General features: G+C 35.5%; 1 protein-coding gene across 3 annotated transcripts in view; it reads left to right on the plus strand.

Moving 5' to 3' along the window:
- Positions 1-18,230, plus strand: part of AP1S2 (adaptor related protein complex 1 subunit sigma 2) — a 28,910-nt gene that overhangs the window by 9,084 nt on the left and 1,596 nt on the right. The window contains exons 3-5 of one of the 3 annotated variants that reach the window (XR_010940103.1): positions 148-256; positions 795-932; positions 5,534-5,628. Coding sequence is in view for 2 of the 3 variants with exons in the window: in XM_067724347.1 (XP_067580448.1) it covers positions 148-256; positions 795-932; positions 14,048-14,083 (283 nt within the window). In the remaining variant the exon portion in view is untranslated. Of the gene's footprint in view, positions 1-147; positions 257-794; positions 933-5,533; positions 5,629-14,047; positions 18,225-18,230 lie in introns of those variants that run through there. The other 2 variants (XM_067724347.1, XM_067724346.1) reach the window with 2 other exon arrangements.

An 18,230-nucleotide genomic window follows, 5' to 3' on the forward strand; every position in this document is an offset into this window, starting at 1 on the left:
TTTATAGTCTAGGAGAAAAATAATCTACTGTTGTAAAGAGGAAATAAACTGTATAAGCATGACATATTTTACAATAGGATATGAAAATGTATTTTAGAAAACATGATTATAGGGTAAATTTTTTTCTACATCTGTTTTTTGTTACAGATATGCCAGTCTGTATTTTTGCTGTGCTATTGAGGATCAGGACAATGAACTAATTACCCTGGAAATAATTCATCGTTATGTGGAATTACTTGACAAGTATTTTGGCAGTGTGAGTAGTATTTTGTTTTAGGAAATTGAATGCCATAGTGCTTTTTTTTTAACCTTTTCTGTAACAAGTTTATTATTTAATTATCTTGGGGATTCTGACTATTTGATAGTAACTGTGGGAGAGGGAAGGAATGGCTGTTTCTTGTCAGTGTGCCTAGTGAGTTAACTGCCAGAATTGCTTGACCCCACAGACCTACTCATTTAATTATGCTGCTGAGAACAAGGTTTAAAATAGTGAAATAGAAAGGGGTCCAACTGCAAAGATTAATATACTGGAAGTGCTTAGTATAGAATTTAGATTTGGTTAGCAGTTACAATCATATTACCCAGAAATATGTATTTCAAAAGATCAGTCTTTATGAGTAGAAAATTATTAAGTTGCCCATGTTAGGAGCTTGCAGAGTCTGGTCTTCCTTAGCTTGTAGGCATTAAGATTGATTCCCTCTGGTCAGATTTTACTGACTACCTGATAGTAAGTAAGTAGGTAAGTATCTTTTACTTTCTTCGGTTTTATTTATTTATTTATTTTTGCTTTTCAGGTGTGTGAACTTGATATCATCTTTAATTTTGAGAAGGCTTATTTTATTTTGGATGAGTTTCTTTTGGGAGGAGAAGTTCAGGAAACATCCAAGAAAAATGTCCTTAAAGCAATTGAGCAGGCTGATCTACTACAGGAGGTAAGCTACTCAGAGTTCTCTTGACTGGACACTAGCATGTTTTGCTCTTGCTAGGGAAGTCTCAGTCATCTTCCCTCATTCTTACAGTTTCAGAAATTACTCTGAAGCATGCTTGGCATGTAGTGTCCATGTGCAGTTTATTGATTGGAATATGTGTCAGCCACATCGACTCAGTTATCTGTGGATGGATTGTTTACTTTGGAGATGATCTGGAGATGGCCCATTTTGGGACCCCAAAACACCAGAGTCCAAACATTTAGAGGATGGACTACTTTAAGATGGGAAAAGTAACAGTAATTTGAGAACTCTGTCCATTGTTCTGAATTACTTAAGATAACCCCTTTTCTCACTAGTGTGTACAATGAGGAGTTGACTGTGAGATTATGGCATTTTCATTCCAAGTTGGTTCATATTTTCACCTCATGTCCATTAAGTGCAAATGTAGCCAAGCAAATGATAGTGTTATAATTATACTTTTTGTAGAATCCTCTAGTTTTGTGTTAGCAAAACTAACTAAAAAGTATTTCTACTTCTCTATGATTTTCTTAAATAACAAACCATGTTCTGTTAAACAGCTACATTCTTGTCTTGCCTTGATATCACAAGAACCATTGATAAAACCCCTTTCCCTTTCTAACTTCCACAGTTGTCTTGGGTTAATTGTATATTTGATACTTCTGTACCTTCAATTTCTGAAGTTAAAAATTTCGTAGATAAGGCTACCTTTTCTTAAAAACTTAATGATACATTAATTCAGGTACCTAGTTGAATTATGCTTTAGTCATAATTGTGGTTTTATTCAAATAGAAAGTTTATAGCATGAGGAGAAGGAGCTAGTCAATATAAAAAAATTAGTTTTTTCATTATGGTAATTGTCTTTTTTATTATTAAAGGAAGCTTTAAATCAGAGTAAATCTTTTTCTTCATTATAACTTCTTTTTTTTTTTTTTTTGCGGTACGCGGGCCTCTCACTGTTGTGGCCTCACCCGTTGCGGAGCACAGGCTCCGGACGCGCAGGCTCAGCGGCCATGGCTCACGGGCCCAGCCGCTCCGCGGCATGTGGGATCTTCCCAGACCGGGGCACGAACCCGTGTCCCCTGCATCGGCAGGCGGACTCTCAACCACTGCGCCACCAGGGAAGCCCCCATTATAACTTCTTAACTGTTGGCCTCAGTCAGGAGAGTGGGGAGCTCTCGGTAATCCCTCTGCATCAGTCACTGACTAGGTCAGTTGTGGGGATTGTTTGAAGTTGGGATGACATCATCTGGAACATTCATAAGTTAAATATGAGACAATGCTTTGTACATTTAATTATCTTGAGTTACCAAAACAGGGGTTAAGGTGCCTGCACAAGTGAAGTATTTTGTTGACAGCCCTAATGGCATCTGCTGTTCAGTAGTGAAATGAGCACAGCCCTTTTTCCATGTGTGTATGGTTTGCCACAGTTGTTTATTAATTGATTGTATACATGTCATTCGAAGATTTTCTTTTTAAATGTCAGATGTGCCGACTACAAGTTCATATTCTACTGTTGTAAAATTGCTTTAAAGTTAGCACCTCCTTATTTTGCTGTTCACTAACCAGACTTTTCTAAAAATTAGGTCAAGACCAGGGTCAGAAATTGGGAATTTTTCTTTCTTTTTTTTTTTTGGCCGTGCCTTGCAGCATGTGGGATCTTAGTTCCCTTACCAGGGATCAAACCCATGTCCCCTGCATTGAAAGCGCAGGGTCTTAACCCCTGGATTGCCAGTGCAGTCTGGGAGTTTTTCATATTTGTTCCTTCCCTTGATCACTTTTATATTTCATTATTATGGAACTATATTCGGTTCTATCAGATCCTGGTCCAAGTTCTTTGTCATTTCCTGATTAATTACGTATGCCTTGAAACATTTCTAAAGTTGTTGAAGTTCAGCTTTTAATTTTAATATTTTTTTCTGGAGAGTAATGTTTAGGGAATTGACGTCTCTTGTGTCTGGATTGTTTTTTAAACCCTACTGGGAAATCGCTATACACTTTACAATATGACAAATATGCTAAGTTTACTTTATAGCATGTATTGAGTAATATACTAGAGGATCCAGAAGTTATTACAGGTACACGTTTGTTTGTAAATGTGTACATGTGTGTGTATCTCCCCTATAAAAGTATTTTAATAAGAAGTACTGTCTCTTTTTTTGAAGTAGTATTTTTATATCTCTAATTGGGAAAAGTAGGAATGGAGAGAGAAGCATAGGATGTCCTTAGTTCCATGTAAAATTCTCCTTACCCCATCTCACCCTAGTTTAAAAAAAAAAAACCTGACTACTGTTAATTACGGTTCCTTGTCTTTAGAAGAGAGCTTTGGCCCTATTTCTCATCTGTGACTACATTGTTTTGTACATAAACCAAATTGATACTATATTAAGACATTTTCTATTCAATGGTCCAGGTGAACCATCTTTCTTAATTTAGCCATTCAGGTCTTGAGGAGGCAGAACGTGGCTGGTCCATTCTGAATTTAGAGTGAGGTTAAGGCCTTTATGAAACCAAGCTAGAGTCTGTATGGGGCAGTTAAGCTTCATTCAGGTTATTCTGTTCAGGTTAACTTGTTTATTCAGGTTATTCACCAATACTGTCATAAGAAATCCAGGATGATAAGATGTTTGTTTCCTACAATAGAGTCATTTATATGTTGATACATGATACAAGTTTACATCTCTGGGAGAGTATTTGAATATTATGTTCATAAAATAGGTGATAGAATAAGATGAGAAAAAGCATTCTACAAACTGCTGAAAAAGATTTGTCTGGGCACAATGATAGCAAAAAAGAACTATGATGATAGCTAATGCTTATTGAGCAGTTAGATGTGAGGCATCCTATGCTAATCATCAGGATTTCCTGAGAAGGTCACAAGAGCCTTTTGTTTTTGTTTTTTTGTGGTACGCGGGCCTCTCACTGTTGTGGCCTCTCCCGTTGCGGAGCACAGGCTCCGGACGCGCAGGCTCAGCGGCCATGGCTCACGGGCCCAGCCGCTCCGCGGCATGTGGGACTGGAACACGAACCCGTGTCCCCTGCATCGGCAGGCAGACTCTCAACCACTGCGCCACCAGGGAAGCCCCCACGAGAGCCTTTTTAACCAAAGAAGAAACAGAGGCTCTAGAGGCTCGGTGAAGTTCCAATGACTGGTCCTAGGTAGCAGTTGGCAAAACCAGGATTGTAAACCCAGATCTGCTAGACTCCAGAGCTGTATGAAATCTTAACCACTGTGCTCTGTCCGCCCCAACCCCCATTTGTGTATTTTCTTGGTATGTTTTAAACATTCTGTTTTAGACACCAACTTCTGTATGTCTCAGTAATATAGTAAAGAAATCCATAATTCTCCTGGAGGTTTCTCTATGTTGAACAAAGTAGGTTTCCTAAGACTGATGCTATCCTTTACTTTTTAGACTGGAAATTTTCATTGTCCAAGTTATCAATAGTTGGAATTTATTAATTGGATATATAGATATAAATAGTATTTTTCAAATCATTTCTTGTTGGATTTATCAAAATGCCTAGATCTATAGTAGCTTTTTTGGTCTTATAATTTAGGGTATAATATTCACTTAGTCTATGTCATGAAATGATTTTGCTTCCAAAATTGTAAATATAGCTGTAAAGACACTTATCTAAATGCAGTCTTAAATTTGTAGAAGTCCTAATTAATTGATCTTAATCTAGTTTTTCATATATTGTGATTTTTTTTTCTTTTTCTATTTAGTGTCAGGTCTTTTACTTGAATTGATTTTTTCTAAACACCAAAGATGACTTTGAATTTATATTGAAAATATCTGTTGGCTTAAAGATATATGCAAAGCACAAAATAATTTTGGTTTTAATCCTTTTTTAATCTGTGAAATACACATTTCTATCCTTAAGAATGTTTATTTTCTTTAGAAAAATTTCTTTAAAATGTCCTTTTTACTCAATTTGTGTAAATGTCATATAGTTTGTTTAGATAGTCCTTCATTTTATAGGCAAACAGGGTTAGAAAGTCAGTGCATAAAGTAGATTTTCTATTAGCATTTTATAGTCAGTAATGAGAACATAACATAAATGTGTATCTGAATAATAATTACTAAAATATCAGATATTATGATTAAATAATAAAGATGTCTTGTTTTACTTAATTACTTGGTAAGGAAGGGTTACAATTTTGATATTTCTAGACCAAACTATGTTAATTCCTTTTGGTATTCTGTTGTATGAATACATAATTAGATTTGGGGGTAAAGCCCAGAATAATTGGTCTGTTATCCAATTTTTAACATTTGACCGTTGGAATTTAAAACATATTTTCTTAACATGCCACTCGTACTTAACTTGATTCTTAAATTATTAAAGTGCAACATGCTGAGATTACTAAATTGACATTTTTTATTTGCAATACTTGGAACATTTTCCCCAGCACCAATTAAATACCTATTTTAAGCTAGATTTTTTTGGAGGGAGGGCATGGGGTAGCAGTACAGTTGGATTTATTTTATAAACATTACATATAATGACAAAGGAAATATAGAGTGCATTTTCTTTGTGAAGTCAGGCACTTACCAGTTTTTCTCTGCTCCTTAATTTTATAGAGCCAGAATGAAGAATGGGGAGGTTTGTCTGAGGATATCTTATGATAAAGAGCAGTCTAAGGCTTTAGTCCCTTTGACCCCCACCTTATTTATTGGTAACTACTAAATTTACCATTTTCGTGGCATGGATAAAATGGGGTGTTATGCCAAAAACTGTTGCACGTGAGATGATTTCAAGTCCTTGCTTGATCTGTGAAGATCAAATAGTTAAATACTGGGTGTTGGGCTTTAACCCTCAGCGGTAGATGCATGATGGTGTTGATCAGCGCTTTGAGATGTGTCAACCTTTTTTTTTATACTAACAGCATCATTTTCAAATTCGTGGGGGATTTCCTTTTGAGCTTTGTTTGCTGTTGGTATTGTTTCTCACTAAAGTAATCTGAGAAATGAAAAATAAGTGAGGTACCAAAAGCAAGCATTACACTCATGAATTTGCTTCTACTTCAAGGTGGTCCACTTTATGAATAGATTTATTGGATTTACAGTTGTTAATTTGCCTCATCTAGAAAGTGGTGCTCTATGGAGAATTAGTGCTGCTAAAATTGATTTGTTTTAGTGCTGGGCCTGCATGATACATCTTAGTACTATACATCTTTGTGGAAGTAGTAATTAATAAATCTCTTGGACTGCATAAAAATGGAAAGGTAAGAATCTTAAGAGAAAAAGTGATTTCTTTAAAAATGAATCTTTTGTAACTTTAAAGTATTTTAAGTAAGTAAGTACTTATTGAAGTATTTAATAACATGCCTTTTAATAAGTTTGGGGTTTTTTTTTAATTAAAATCTTGCTAATTAAGAATATTTGGGCTTTGGGCAAGGTAGTCAAACTCAAGAATAAAGAATATCTTAACATTGTTTTAAAACAGATGCTTTAAAATATATACAGTAATATAACAGCAAAAAGCATTTTGATAAAAATCCTCTTAGGATTGGCTTTAATAAGACAAGCTCCTGTAATTCCTTTGTAATTACCACTGTTTGTATTAAAACCTTTAAGCCTAAACCTTCTTCTTTTCAATTGGGTAAAAGTTAACAAGGCTATATATATAATCTTTTACGCCAGCATATTTTAAATTTTTTTTTTTTTTTTTTTTTTTTTTGCGGTACGCGGGCCTCTCACTGCTGTAGCCTCTCCCGTTGCGGAGCACAGCCTCCAGACTCACAGGCTCAGCGGCCATGGCTCACGGGCCCAGCCGCTCCGCGGCTTGTGGGATCTTCCCGGACCGGGGCACGAACCCGTGTCCCCTGCATCGGCAGGCAGACTCTCAACCACTGCGCCACCAGGGAAGCCCTATTTTATCTTTTTATGAGTAAACTTGATTGGGGTCTGCTAGAACAAATTCTGGATAAGTGAGGTTTAGTTACATTAATACTTGAAATAGAAAATACAGAAGGGTAGATACAGAGAAAACAGAAGGTGGAACAAATCTTGCCTTTCACTTTGCATTTAATAAGAAACAGTTTGGCCAATGCCCTTGGTCACTGGTTTTTAGGTTGTAATCATTTTGCTGTATGTTTGTTTTTTGAACTCTTTTTCTTTGTTTGCTTTTCAGAATTTTGAGGATTTCCCCCTTGCTGTTTCATTTTAATTCATTTTGAGTCCACTGTTGCTACTCTGGTCTGTTTGTAATAATGAAAAGTTGGAATAACTTAAAATATTCAGTAACTGTAAATGTGATTTTCAAAAGTATTTGACAAGAAGCCACAGTAATAAATGCAATTTTATATCACAATAGTTACATAAACCAAAAAAATTTTTGGTTAAATAATATATACTTACTTATATTTCTTATTTTATAGTCTCATGTTTTCTATTCTATTCTTTTTTTCAATGCTGGTCCTGATCCACTAAGTTGATTGCATGAGCCCTAGGATTGGGACCTGCACAGGGACCTGCAAAGATCATATTCCTAGCTGCTGGTGGTGGTTTTATGTGTTTATTTATTTATTTATTGAAGTAAGTTGACGTGATTTTTTTCTTTAAAAAGTACTTTCTGAAAAATTGCAGGGTTTGAGTTCTTTTTTCCCCTATTGAGACATTCTTTTTTCTTTTATTGTTTCCTCTGCTGTCTTTTTTTTTTTTTTAATAAAAATTCCCATTATAGGAAAATTAACAAATACAGGCAAGCACACGAGAACATAATTTTACCCACCAGCCAGAGACAATTTATTCTGGTTCTCAACTAGGGTTGGGGGTGGGGAAGTTGTGCCTCCTCAGGGGACATTGGGCAATGTCTGAACACATTTTTGATTGTCACTGCTAGCCGTGAGGTGCTACTGGCATCTAGTAGGTAAAGATCAAGGACGCACTGTTAAAGAACCAGCAGTGCCCATAACGGCCCTCTCAGAATAAGAAATTATCCAGCCTCAAGTGTCAACAGTGCCAAGGTCCAGAAACCCTGGTTTAATTTAACATCATGTAATATATAAAATTTTCATTTATAGATTCCATTTACATTTATGGACTGCTACATCTTTTCAATATAATGTATAGTCCAGATTATAAATGACTGGCTGAATCAAAAGTAGAAGGGGAAAAAAAACCCTAAAAATTGTGAAAGGAGAAATGTGCTCAAGTAAATGGCTATAAAAATCACCTCTGTGATCCACCAAAATTACTTTTACTTGATAACCAGAGATAGCCCGTAGTAAAACTTATGGGATGTCACTATATAATTTAATTTCCTCAACAACAACCAAATCTGTTAACATCTATTAAGGTAATTGAGTTTTTGCCTGAAAACAGAATTGAGCATACCCTGCAGGCAGTTAGAACACTTGAATTTTCTGCTGATTTCCCTATCCACCTTAGGGATTTGATAATTCCTTAAGAGAGAAATAGTTTAAATGACCAGAATTTACATATATAGACTTATGTTGTACCTGTAGACATTTTTGTTGTTTTTCTTTTATACCCTATTAGCGTTAAAGAATTTACTTAGTAAAGATATTTAGAGTTTGAATATTTGAAATTCAGTGATTCCAAGAAATCTTTTCTATTTTGAAAATCCTGATTAAGTTTAGGGCATTTCAAGTTATGATCCTAATGGAAGAACAGGGCAAATACAATACAACTACCCTAAAATGTGCTTAAAACTATTTCTTTATAGTTTAAAGTTATATTAGCTAGGTTAATTATTCTGCTTCTTTATTAAAAAAGTACAATTAACTGCCAGAGAAAGTAATTTCTCTTTACTATTTTATCACTAACGGGTTTTAGAGCAGGGTTTTAGGAAATGTAGTTAAGTTTTCCTCATTATTATTTTTAAGACAAATGTAATAGAAGTAGACCAACAGCACAACAGAATAAGACAGCAGGAGATATGAATAAGTAATCCACAGATGAAAGAAAAAACACATGGTCCTTTGACTAAGGGAATGTAAATTAAAATATCAGTTAGCTTTTTTTTTTTGGTTTCTTGGATTGGCAAAGAATAATTGTTTGCTTCTTATGAACACATAAATTTGTATTCCATTTTGAAGGATTAGTTTAGTGATATCTATTAACAGTTAAATGTGTACACCTTTGCCCCATTAGTTATACTGGAAGGAATTTTATCCAACAGAAATATACAAATGCAGCAAGACACATGCTCAGTATAATATTGAGCCATTGGAACCTAACCAAATGTCCATCAATGGGAAATAGGTTAAGAAAATTACAGTACAACCATACATGAAACTGTTAACCTGGCTTTGAAAGAAATGAGATCAATTTCTATGTAATGATATGGAAAGATACGCATCAAGTAAGAAAAGATCTAGGAGTAGGACATTAACAGTATTACCTCTGAAGATATTTGAGGTCCTTCCCTCCTGTTTTCTAGAAGTGTAAAACATGTACTTTAAGTATAATTTTTTTTAATTTATAAATTTTTTAAAAAGACAAAATGCTGCTCTGTGAATGGAAGACTACATTGTGTTGTTCCTTTAGTTGAAACTAGAGTAGAATTTGCTAAAAAGGAAGTTTCAGCAGGTAAAGTGAAGCACTTATGTTCTTTTGGCCATTTTAACACTAACCATCTGGAACAACCATATTGCTCTTGCCACATTGCTAACTTAATGTAAAAAAATCGCTCGATTTTCCTAGTGCCTCACAAGTGCTTTTGTAATAAGACACCGTGAGCCCTTTCATCTAAAAGGTACCTTATAAAGTGCTCTCATTTCTTCTCTTTTTATTCATTGCTAAAAAGAGATCTTAGTGCATTTGGATACTCTGCAGCCCTTTGGTCTTTAGCTCAAGGATTAGAGTTCCAGAGTTGAGAATAAGGACTTTGCCACAGTATTCAGTGAGGGGCAATAAAAAGGACCATTGTATTCTAGAACATGAAGGACAAAGGATACAGTTCAAGGAATAAGTGAAGTCCCTTCAAGAAAAACTGAAGTAGAGCAGTAACTACAAATTACACTTTCTTATATATATTTTTAATTAAATGTACATTATTTCTCTTTGACTACATAGTGTACCAGAAAGAAAAATCAGGACACTAGGTTTTCAGTTTTGGATCCAATACCACTAGTTTATTTAAGCACTTCTCATTTCAATAAGACTTAAGCCTTCAGATAATTACTTGCTTACCAGTTTTCATTATAGTTTATCAGATCATTTTACTTTTGAGTCATTGGCCTAGTATAGTGAATATCTGGGAATTTTTAAGGTAATGAGGTTTGTCTTAGGAACGTAGGTGGTTTTGAGAACAGGTGTAACTTAATTCCTTTCTGCTGTGTTTGTTGTCCTACACTTCCCACTACATCTGGTCCTTTTTGTAGGGGATTAAGAAAAAGATTATTCTTAGTATGGAGGAAAGTTGAACATGCATGTATACTGAGAAGAGGAGCTAATGGAGAGAGCGATGAAAAACAGGAATGGAATAATGGGAAAAGTATATGCGGAGGGTGAATAGGAATGGAATCAAAAGCATTGGTCTTGAGTAAGGTGAGTCTTCTCCCTCCTCTGTTTTGAGGAGATGAACAGGTTAAAGATGTAAATTTTTTTTTTTTCCTCATGAGTTGGATGAGTTGAGAAACTACATCTAGAGGAGAGCTGCAGGGACTGAGGAGAAAGAAGAGGTAGATAACTTGAGGAAAATGTTGAGGGTTTGGAATAGGTTTGCCCAGGATTAAAGGCCCATTTCAGACTGAAAATAGTAAATATCTAATCTTTATTTAAAAAAATAGGTCACCAAAGAATCTGTACTAAGGGCACTTGTGGTTTATGTTTGTGTAATACAACTTGTTTAAATTTTTTTTCTCACTATTTTCATTCTGGTCTTTATTCCCACACAATCTAAATCACTGACATTTCAGTGTATTAAACTCAGTTTGCTAGGTAATAGAAGACAGTAGGTCTAATTCTGCACAGGACTATAAAGTCTGTGTATTGTAACAGACTTCATTCTCACCCTCCCCAATTCTTAATTAATATAATTATTACATGACTCATAAAATGTACTGGTGGTAAGAAGGCCCAGAATACTGGAGTTATATTTAATCCACTATAATGTTTTCCTCGTATATAAGAGAAAAAATAACTTGGTTAATTATGGGCATATCTGTCATTTAGCTAAAAATCAGCCTTAAATGCTCATTAAGGCATTTATTTATAGCACAACTTTCTCAGCCCCTAGCAGTTTAAACTGGGCAAGTACTTAAAACGTGTTATAGCAACTTAAAAGTGGTTAAAAGAATACATTTATTTTTTTTAATTTAAAAAAAATTTATTTTTTACTTTTGGCTGTGTTGGGTCTTTGCTGCACACGGGCTTTCTCTAGATGCGACGAGCGGGGACTCTCTTTGTTGCGGTGTGCGGGCTTCTCATTGCGGTGGCTTCTCTCGTTGCGGAGCACGGGCTCTAGGTGCGTGGGCTTCAGTAGTTGTGGCTCGCGGGCTCAGTAGTTGTGGCTCACGGGCTCTAGAGCTCAGGCTCAGTAGTTGTGGCGCACGGGCTTAGTTGCTCTGCGGCATGTGGAATCTTCCCGGACCAGGGCTTGAACCTGTGTCCCCTGCATTGGCAGGCAGATTCTTAACCACTGCGCTACCAGGGAAGCCCAATACACTTATTTTTGTGGGTTTTAGAGTTTGTTTTCTTCTTGAAGAATGTTTTTCCGGTGAGGAGGTTTTTGCCCTTTGAAGAGTATTCTTCTCAATTGACTGGATGATAATTTCTTAAGTACAGTAATATGGATCACTGTTATAAAGAATAGTTTGGCTTTATCAACCCTTTTCTTTCCTAAAGGGTAGTAAAGGTCTGTCAGAAATGCCTGGGGGGCTTCCCTGGTGGCGCAGTGGTTGAGAGTCCGCTTGCTGAAGCAGGAGACACGGGTTCGTGCCCTGGTCCGGGAAGATCCCACATGCCGCGGAGCGGCTGGGCCCGTGAGCCATGGCCTCTGAGCCTGCACGTTTGGAGCCTGTGCTCTGCGATGGGAGAGGCCACAACAGTGGGAGGCCCGCATACGGGGAGGGGGGGCAGTCGGGGGGGGGCAGTCAGGGTTGAGAATTGCTTCTATAGAATTGTTCTCTTTCATAGTTAAGTCTCCTCTGGGGAGGAACCGCTGTGTACTCAGCCCTATTTGAGAAACTACCTTTTTCTTTTCTTTTAATTGTTGGTTTTTACATGGTGTGATATAAAATTAAGAGAGAGGGCTTCCCTGGTGGCGCAGTGGTCGAGAGTCTGCCTGCCGATGCAGGGGACACGGGTTCGTGTCCCAGTCCCACATGCCACAGAGCGGCTGGGCCCGTGAGCCATGGCCGCTGAGCCTGCGCGTCCGGAGCCTGTGCTCCAAAACGGGAGAGGCCACAGCAGTGAGAGGCCCGCGTACTGCAAAAAAATAAATAAATAAAATTAAGAGAGAAAACAAAAAGATGAAAAGCTGTAATATAAAGGCTCAAAGTACTGGTATTATTTAGGTGAAAAGTTATTTGATAGACAAATTTTTCTTGTTCTCTGTCCAGAAAACGGAACATGTATCACAGCAAGAGTTTCATTGGGTGTAAGAAAGCATAGTAGAATATGTGCTGGAGTACTTACATGTATCAAAATGTAGTAGGATATATAAATTCCGTTTGTAATTATAATTTTGTCAAGTTCGTTGTTTATAGTTTAGCATTACCTGAAAAGTTTAATTACATTAAATCCCAAGGGATAGTCCCAATTATTTCATTTAACTGATATTTTCATAGGAAATTTTGCTCTGATAATGATCTATCATTGGGGCTTATAATTTATATTTTTTACACAGAGAATATTGAAATAGGTTCAGAGTTCATTGACCAAAATACTATTATTAATACCATTGATACCGAAATCGAATTCCCTCATGAAAATGAAGCATTTAGGGGTTCAATTTATTATTAGTATTATTTTAGCTTGCTGCTTCATTCCACAATATTCTGAGTGGGAGAAAAAAAGCAATTATATCTTTAAACTGTTTAGGAATTATCTGAGGATTAAAATTTAACTGGCTTTTTTCCTCGAACACTTTTGTATTTAATGGTTATTATTTAAGTATAAGGTATCTGTTACATATTTTATTGAAACAGTTTACATGAGTTTGTAGCCTAATATTTCAAAGTGCCAAGTTGAATAAATATTAAATTGAGGATATCTTAAAAGCACTCAAATAAGCAGTTTTAAACTTTTTTGAGTCACAAGCCTTTTGGAGGGGTATAATCGCTTTGAGAGTCTGATGGGCCATGGGCCCTCTTCTCAGGAAAATCTGTACCTAATTTTGTCTCTAGTTTCAGGGAGGTTTTGGAGTCCCTAGACATTCATCTCTTCTGTGCACTCTAGGGTCAGTTTAAAACCTCACCTCAGGTTACCTTGTTGATGTGAGAAACATCCTTTTAGGTACATTTATAGAGAGAAGGCATAGATATTTAACACATCTATTTGGAGAGTCCTTTAAAATCTTTCTCGAGGATTATTTTAAAAGTAATATCCTTAGTCGCAAGGGTATAGTCTTGGGAATTTTTTTTTTAAGCTAAGCAAACCATTGAAAACCTCTATTGCTACCGAATGGGTGACTACTTTTCTCCTTTTTTCTTGGGAAAGATTTTCCTTTAGGATCTGTAAAAGTTCATGGTCATTCTAGGATGTAATGATTTTCATTAAGGGATTAAATTCCTTTGCTTCGTGTGGTAAAATCCTGATGAACTTGAACACTGGTGGGAGGGAGTATTCTAACTGGATTTTGAGTTAACTCAGTATTTACTAGATGACTTATACTGAAAAATCTTTTCAGAGTATTTTTAGTAAATACAGTGCTTTCGGATTTTGTAGGACATATAGGTTATCATATAGATTATCATTATATACAGTAAAATTATAAAAGATGAATCTGAACTCCTGGGCTTTGTTTAGAAGTTAAATATTCATCCATGAACCAAAATTCTAAAAACAAACAAATTCTAAGTTTCAATTAAAATTTCTTTACTGTGCACTAAACATTCTAGAAATCTGATTGTGTCTATGTCAGTTTGTATACTGTGTGTAAGAATATATGCATTTCTTTTGTAGCCACGTCATGAATATTTTAATGTCCCTGTGTACTAAATGACTACTCATCATCGTGTATGCAGAATTTCACAGAGGAAATAGAGAGCTGATATGCTCATGAAAGAAAATACCCTCAGCTTGGTGACTGATTATCTTGTATAATAATAATAGAACATTTCAGAACCATTACCTTTATAATTGTAATAATTTTCCTGTTTTCATCCTCTTTTCTGTTTTATTTTCATTCGATATGTGATCTTGATATAGCTTTTCCTTCTTGCAGCTGGTTTAATTCTTGAAAAAATATGACCTATGACCATTTTGAGTAATGCTTCATCTTAAACACATACGTGTCATCATTTATGAACCATCTGTGATTAATCGTGTAAGAGGAATACCTAGCAATTGTTAAAATGTTTACCAAAGAAAATATAGCTGAAATGCTAGGGCAGAATAAGCAATGCATAATATAGTGTGGTTTCATCTTCAAATGTTGGTGGGGGGCGGGGGGAGCTATATTTAGGGTGATTATATTATAGTCTATATGAGCAAACGTTTTCTAATGTATCACATAAAAGTGTATTTGGAAATAATACAAGAAAGTAAAATCTACTCTTATATAATATTTAAGGTAAAACATTCAGTTTCTAAGAAATTTATAATGCCACATTTATTGAATCACATTTGTGCTATACGGTATCAAACAGTCCCTTTAAGAACTATTAGAAAGCTATATCAGAAAAGTCTCTTCTGCAATATCTGTTGTTCAATAGTAAGTAATCCTTTCAAAGTATTAATACCTGCTTTATTTTATATAGTTAAGATTCTAATATTGCTTAAATACTAATATTTTACTAGTTATGGTTTTATAATTGTCTGCATTTACTTAATGATTTGTTAAATATGGTTTTATATTTCTGAATATGAAAACCTTTAATATTGATGATTTTTGTGTATATTTTTAATAAAACATGCAACATATATTATTATAAAGGGGAAATTACCAAATAATTCATTGTTTATGTCTAGAGAGTTTAAAGCCCGAGTTAAGTAACCTATCATTAAACAATACATTCAAAAGATGCTCAAACTGATTTACCATTGAAAGAAGACCTGTGAAAATGTGTATAAGGCAGGTATGCAGATCAGTTGTTTCCATTCTTACCATTCTCACTGTACCACATGACATTTGAAGCAACCTGGGTGGGCGGTCAAATGAGAAATTTAGCATTATATACATTGATAGCATTGGGAAACATTGGTCTTTTCGTTTCCATTTTTTTCCTCTATCCCTCCCCCAGCCCTGCAACATGTCATTCATGTGGTTTTAATGCTGCATAAATATGCATTGTCTCATGCCTGTTTGCTTTGGATGCTGTGTGCCCAGCTGTAACAAGATGTTGCTTCTTTTGTTATTTGTATACAGCTGCTTGCTTTAAACTAGTAGATTCTGAAATACCTTTCCTTGCATGTCTAAAATAAAAGTATTGCATGTACTTTGTCTCATGTGAATGACTTTTTTCTTCTCCATCCTTTTGATAAATAATATATTTCATATTTTAATTTTTCCAGGTAATTTTTTTTAATTGTCTTTTAAAAATAACAAAATTTACTAGTTTAACCATTTTTAAGTGTACAGTTCAGCAGTGTTCAGTATGTTCACATTGTTGTGCAACAGATCTCCAGAAGTTTTTTATCTTGCAAAACTGAAACTCTACCCATTATAGACAACTATTCCCCACTTCCCCTCCCCTCAGCCCTTGGTAACCAACCACCTTTCTACTTTCTGTTTCTATGGATATTACTAATTCAGATAATAGTTTTTCTAGGTAATTTTGAGCTACAATTTCAGTGTGAACATGTGAAAATTAATTTTATATTATAAATACAACTGATTAAAAAACTCTAACGTACTCTTTGTATAAGTCTCAAAGGAAGAAAATGTGTAAATGATTCTTTGAAGTTAGGCCTTTCAGAAAGGACAGATACTTTAAATAATGCATATTTGAGAAGTAACGTGGTTCTCTTCAAGAAATGCTGTATAAGATTGCAAGCAGTGAACACATAGGGGAAGTCTGACCAGCTCCAGGGAATAGGATAGGGGGACATTTTTACATGGATAAGCTAAGAATGTTAACTATAGAATTCAATGTAGGCACCCTTTAATAAATACATTAAAGGTTATATGATGTTTTAAAAATTATTTAACATTAAATGGAAATGATTCTTTTTAAATTGTCCCCTTTATTTAATACGTATGTGATTCAGATGTCAGTCTTGCAGTGTATTTAATGGTTAAGGCTAAACATTATTATAAATGAAAGAGATTGGCTTACATCATTCTTGGGAGTGTTGCATCACTTCCATTAAACTTTCTTTTAAAGCTATATCATGAAAACTCTGAGACATACAAATAGAATAGTATAAGGAACTGTCATGTACGCATCACTCAGCTCCAACAACCATCAACTCAATGCTAGTTTCATAAATCACCACCCCACCCTGCCTTTTTTTTCCACCCCACCTTTTTTGCCTATTTTACAGCAAGCCCTAGACATCCTACCATTTCATCTTTACTACTTAAGTATGTATCCCTAAGAGATGAGTACCACACCCCCCAAAATTAATAGTAATTCCTGTCTTATTCCTGGTTGGGTTTTTTTTCCTAATTGTCTGAAAAATGCATTTTTATAATCGGTTTGTAAGAGCCAGATTCCAAACAAGGCTCACACTTTATCTGGTCTCTTTAAGTCTCTCTTAATCTTTAACAACTCCTCTGCTTTTACCCGCCTTTGCCTATTTTTGTTAAACTGAGTCCCCTATGCTGTAGAATTTCCTCCATTCTGTATCTGGCAGATTATAATGGTGATGTTTAACTTGTTTTCTTATCCTCCATGTATATTTAGGTCTGTAGCCTGGTTAGGTTGAGGTTCAATTTGGAGGTGGGGAGGGGGGCAAGAATACTTCATAAAAAAATAGCCTTTTTTCACCAAAGCTGACTTTTACCCATTTTTCATTAATACACAAACATACTAAAAGGTCATCATATGAACTTTATATAGAGAGCTGGTTTATAGTAAGGCTAAATACCTTCATTTAGATTTCAGTTGAGTAATGTATCAGCTAACATTTTTTGAGCACTTTCTGTGAATCAGGCACTAAGCCTTATCTCCCTTAATCTCTACATATGAAGGTAAGTACTATGATCCTTGTTTTCATAGTATAAGGAATAAGGAAACAGACCAAAGAGTTTAAATAATTAACTTAAGATTATTTCATGTAGTGCTTTACATACAATTAAATCTAATGTATGGATTTATGGTTTAATTAATTTTTCTTTTCCTTGTTTTGTGCTGTACCACAATTAGGATGCAAAAGTAAGTTATTTGGGTACAAAAATTGTTTTCCTCTGTTAAAATCTAGTATGCCTTTTAATTACAAACTTGTTGTTAGTAATACCTGAAATTTGACCTACTTGATCCTTTTTTATTTTGTGCCGTGCAAAATTAGACACTTGGGAAAAACTTTTAATTTTTTTCTAGTATGCCTACTTTGTTTAGTCTTGACATTTAAAAATGAGTATTGGTTGTTCCATAGAACAAAAGGCACTTTTGTCCCAGATCCCAGAGCACTCTTTCTGTATGTTACTTCCACTGAAACCATTGGTTGCTCTGGGGAGGTCTGGGAAGGTGAGTTTCTGCAGCCTTGCTGCTGGGGACATTTAAGTCCAACACTGAGTAAAAACTCAGAGAAGAATAAATACATATGACTTGAAAAAAGAGCAGGGAAAACAAAATATGTGAAGAATGGGGAGAACTCAGCGGGGGTTCCCTGGTCTTTATTTAGGGGAGGTTTTGAATTTTAACACTAAGGTAACTTACCTTTCCTGTAGAAATGTCGGGTAGCTGTGGGTTTGCACTGCGTTTGCAGTGGGCTTGACTGCTTTTTGTGTTGCAGCAATGGAGCCCAGCACAATTGGTAGGTAGTCAGTAGGTATTTAATGCATGCTGAAAATATCCTCCTGTGGTCTCTGATGTTTGGGGCAAAAGTCGCTAAATAAGCACTGGCTCTCCATAGAAGTGCCCATACTGCTGAACTGCTTGCGTTCAGCGTTCTCTGAAACTTGCACGCCCTTCCGTGTCAATTTCACATTCTCAAGCCTCCCCGGATCTGCTTACCAGAGTCTCACATTTTCCCTCCACAG

Source organism: Pseudorca crassidens, chromosome X, assembly GCF_039906515.1.
Source record: "Pseudorca crassidens isolate mPseCra1 chromosome X, mPseCra1.hap1, whole genome shotgun sequence".
Taxonomy (NCBI): domain Eukaryota; kingdom Metazoa; phylum Chordata; class Mammalia; order Artiodactyla; family Delphinidae; genus Pseudorca; species Pseudorca crassidens.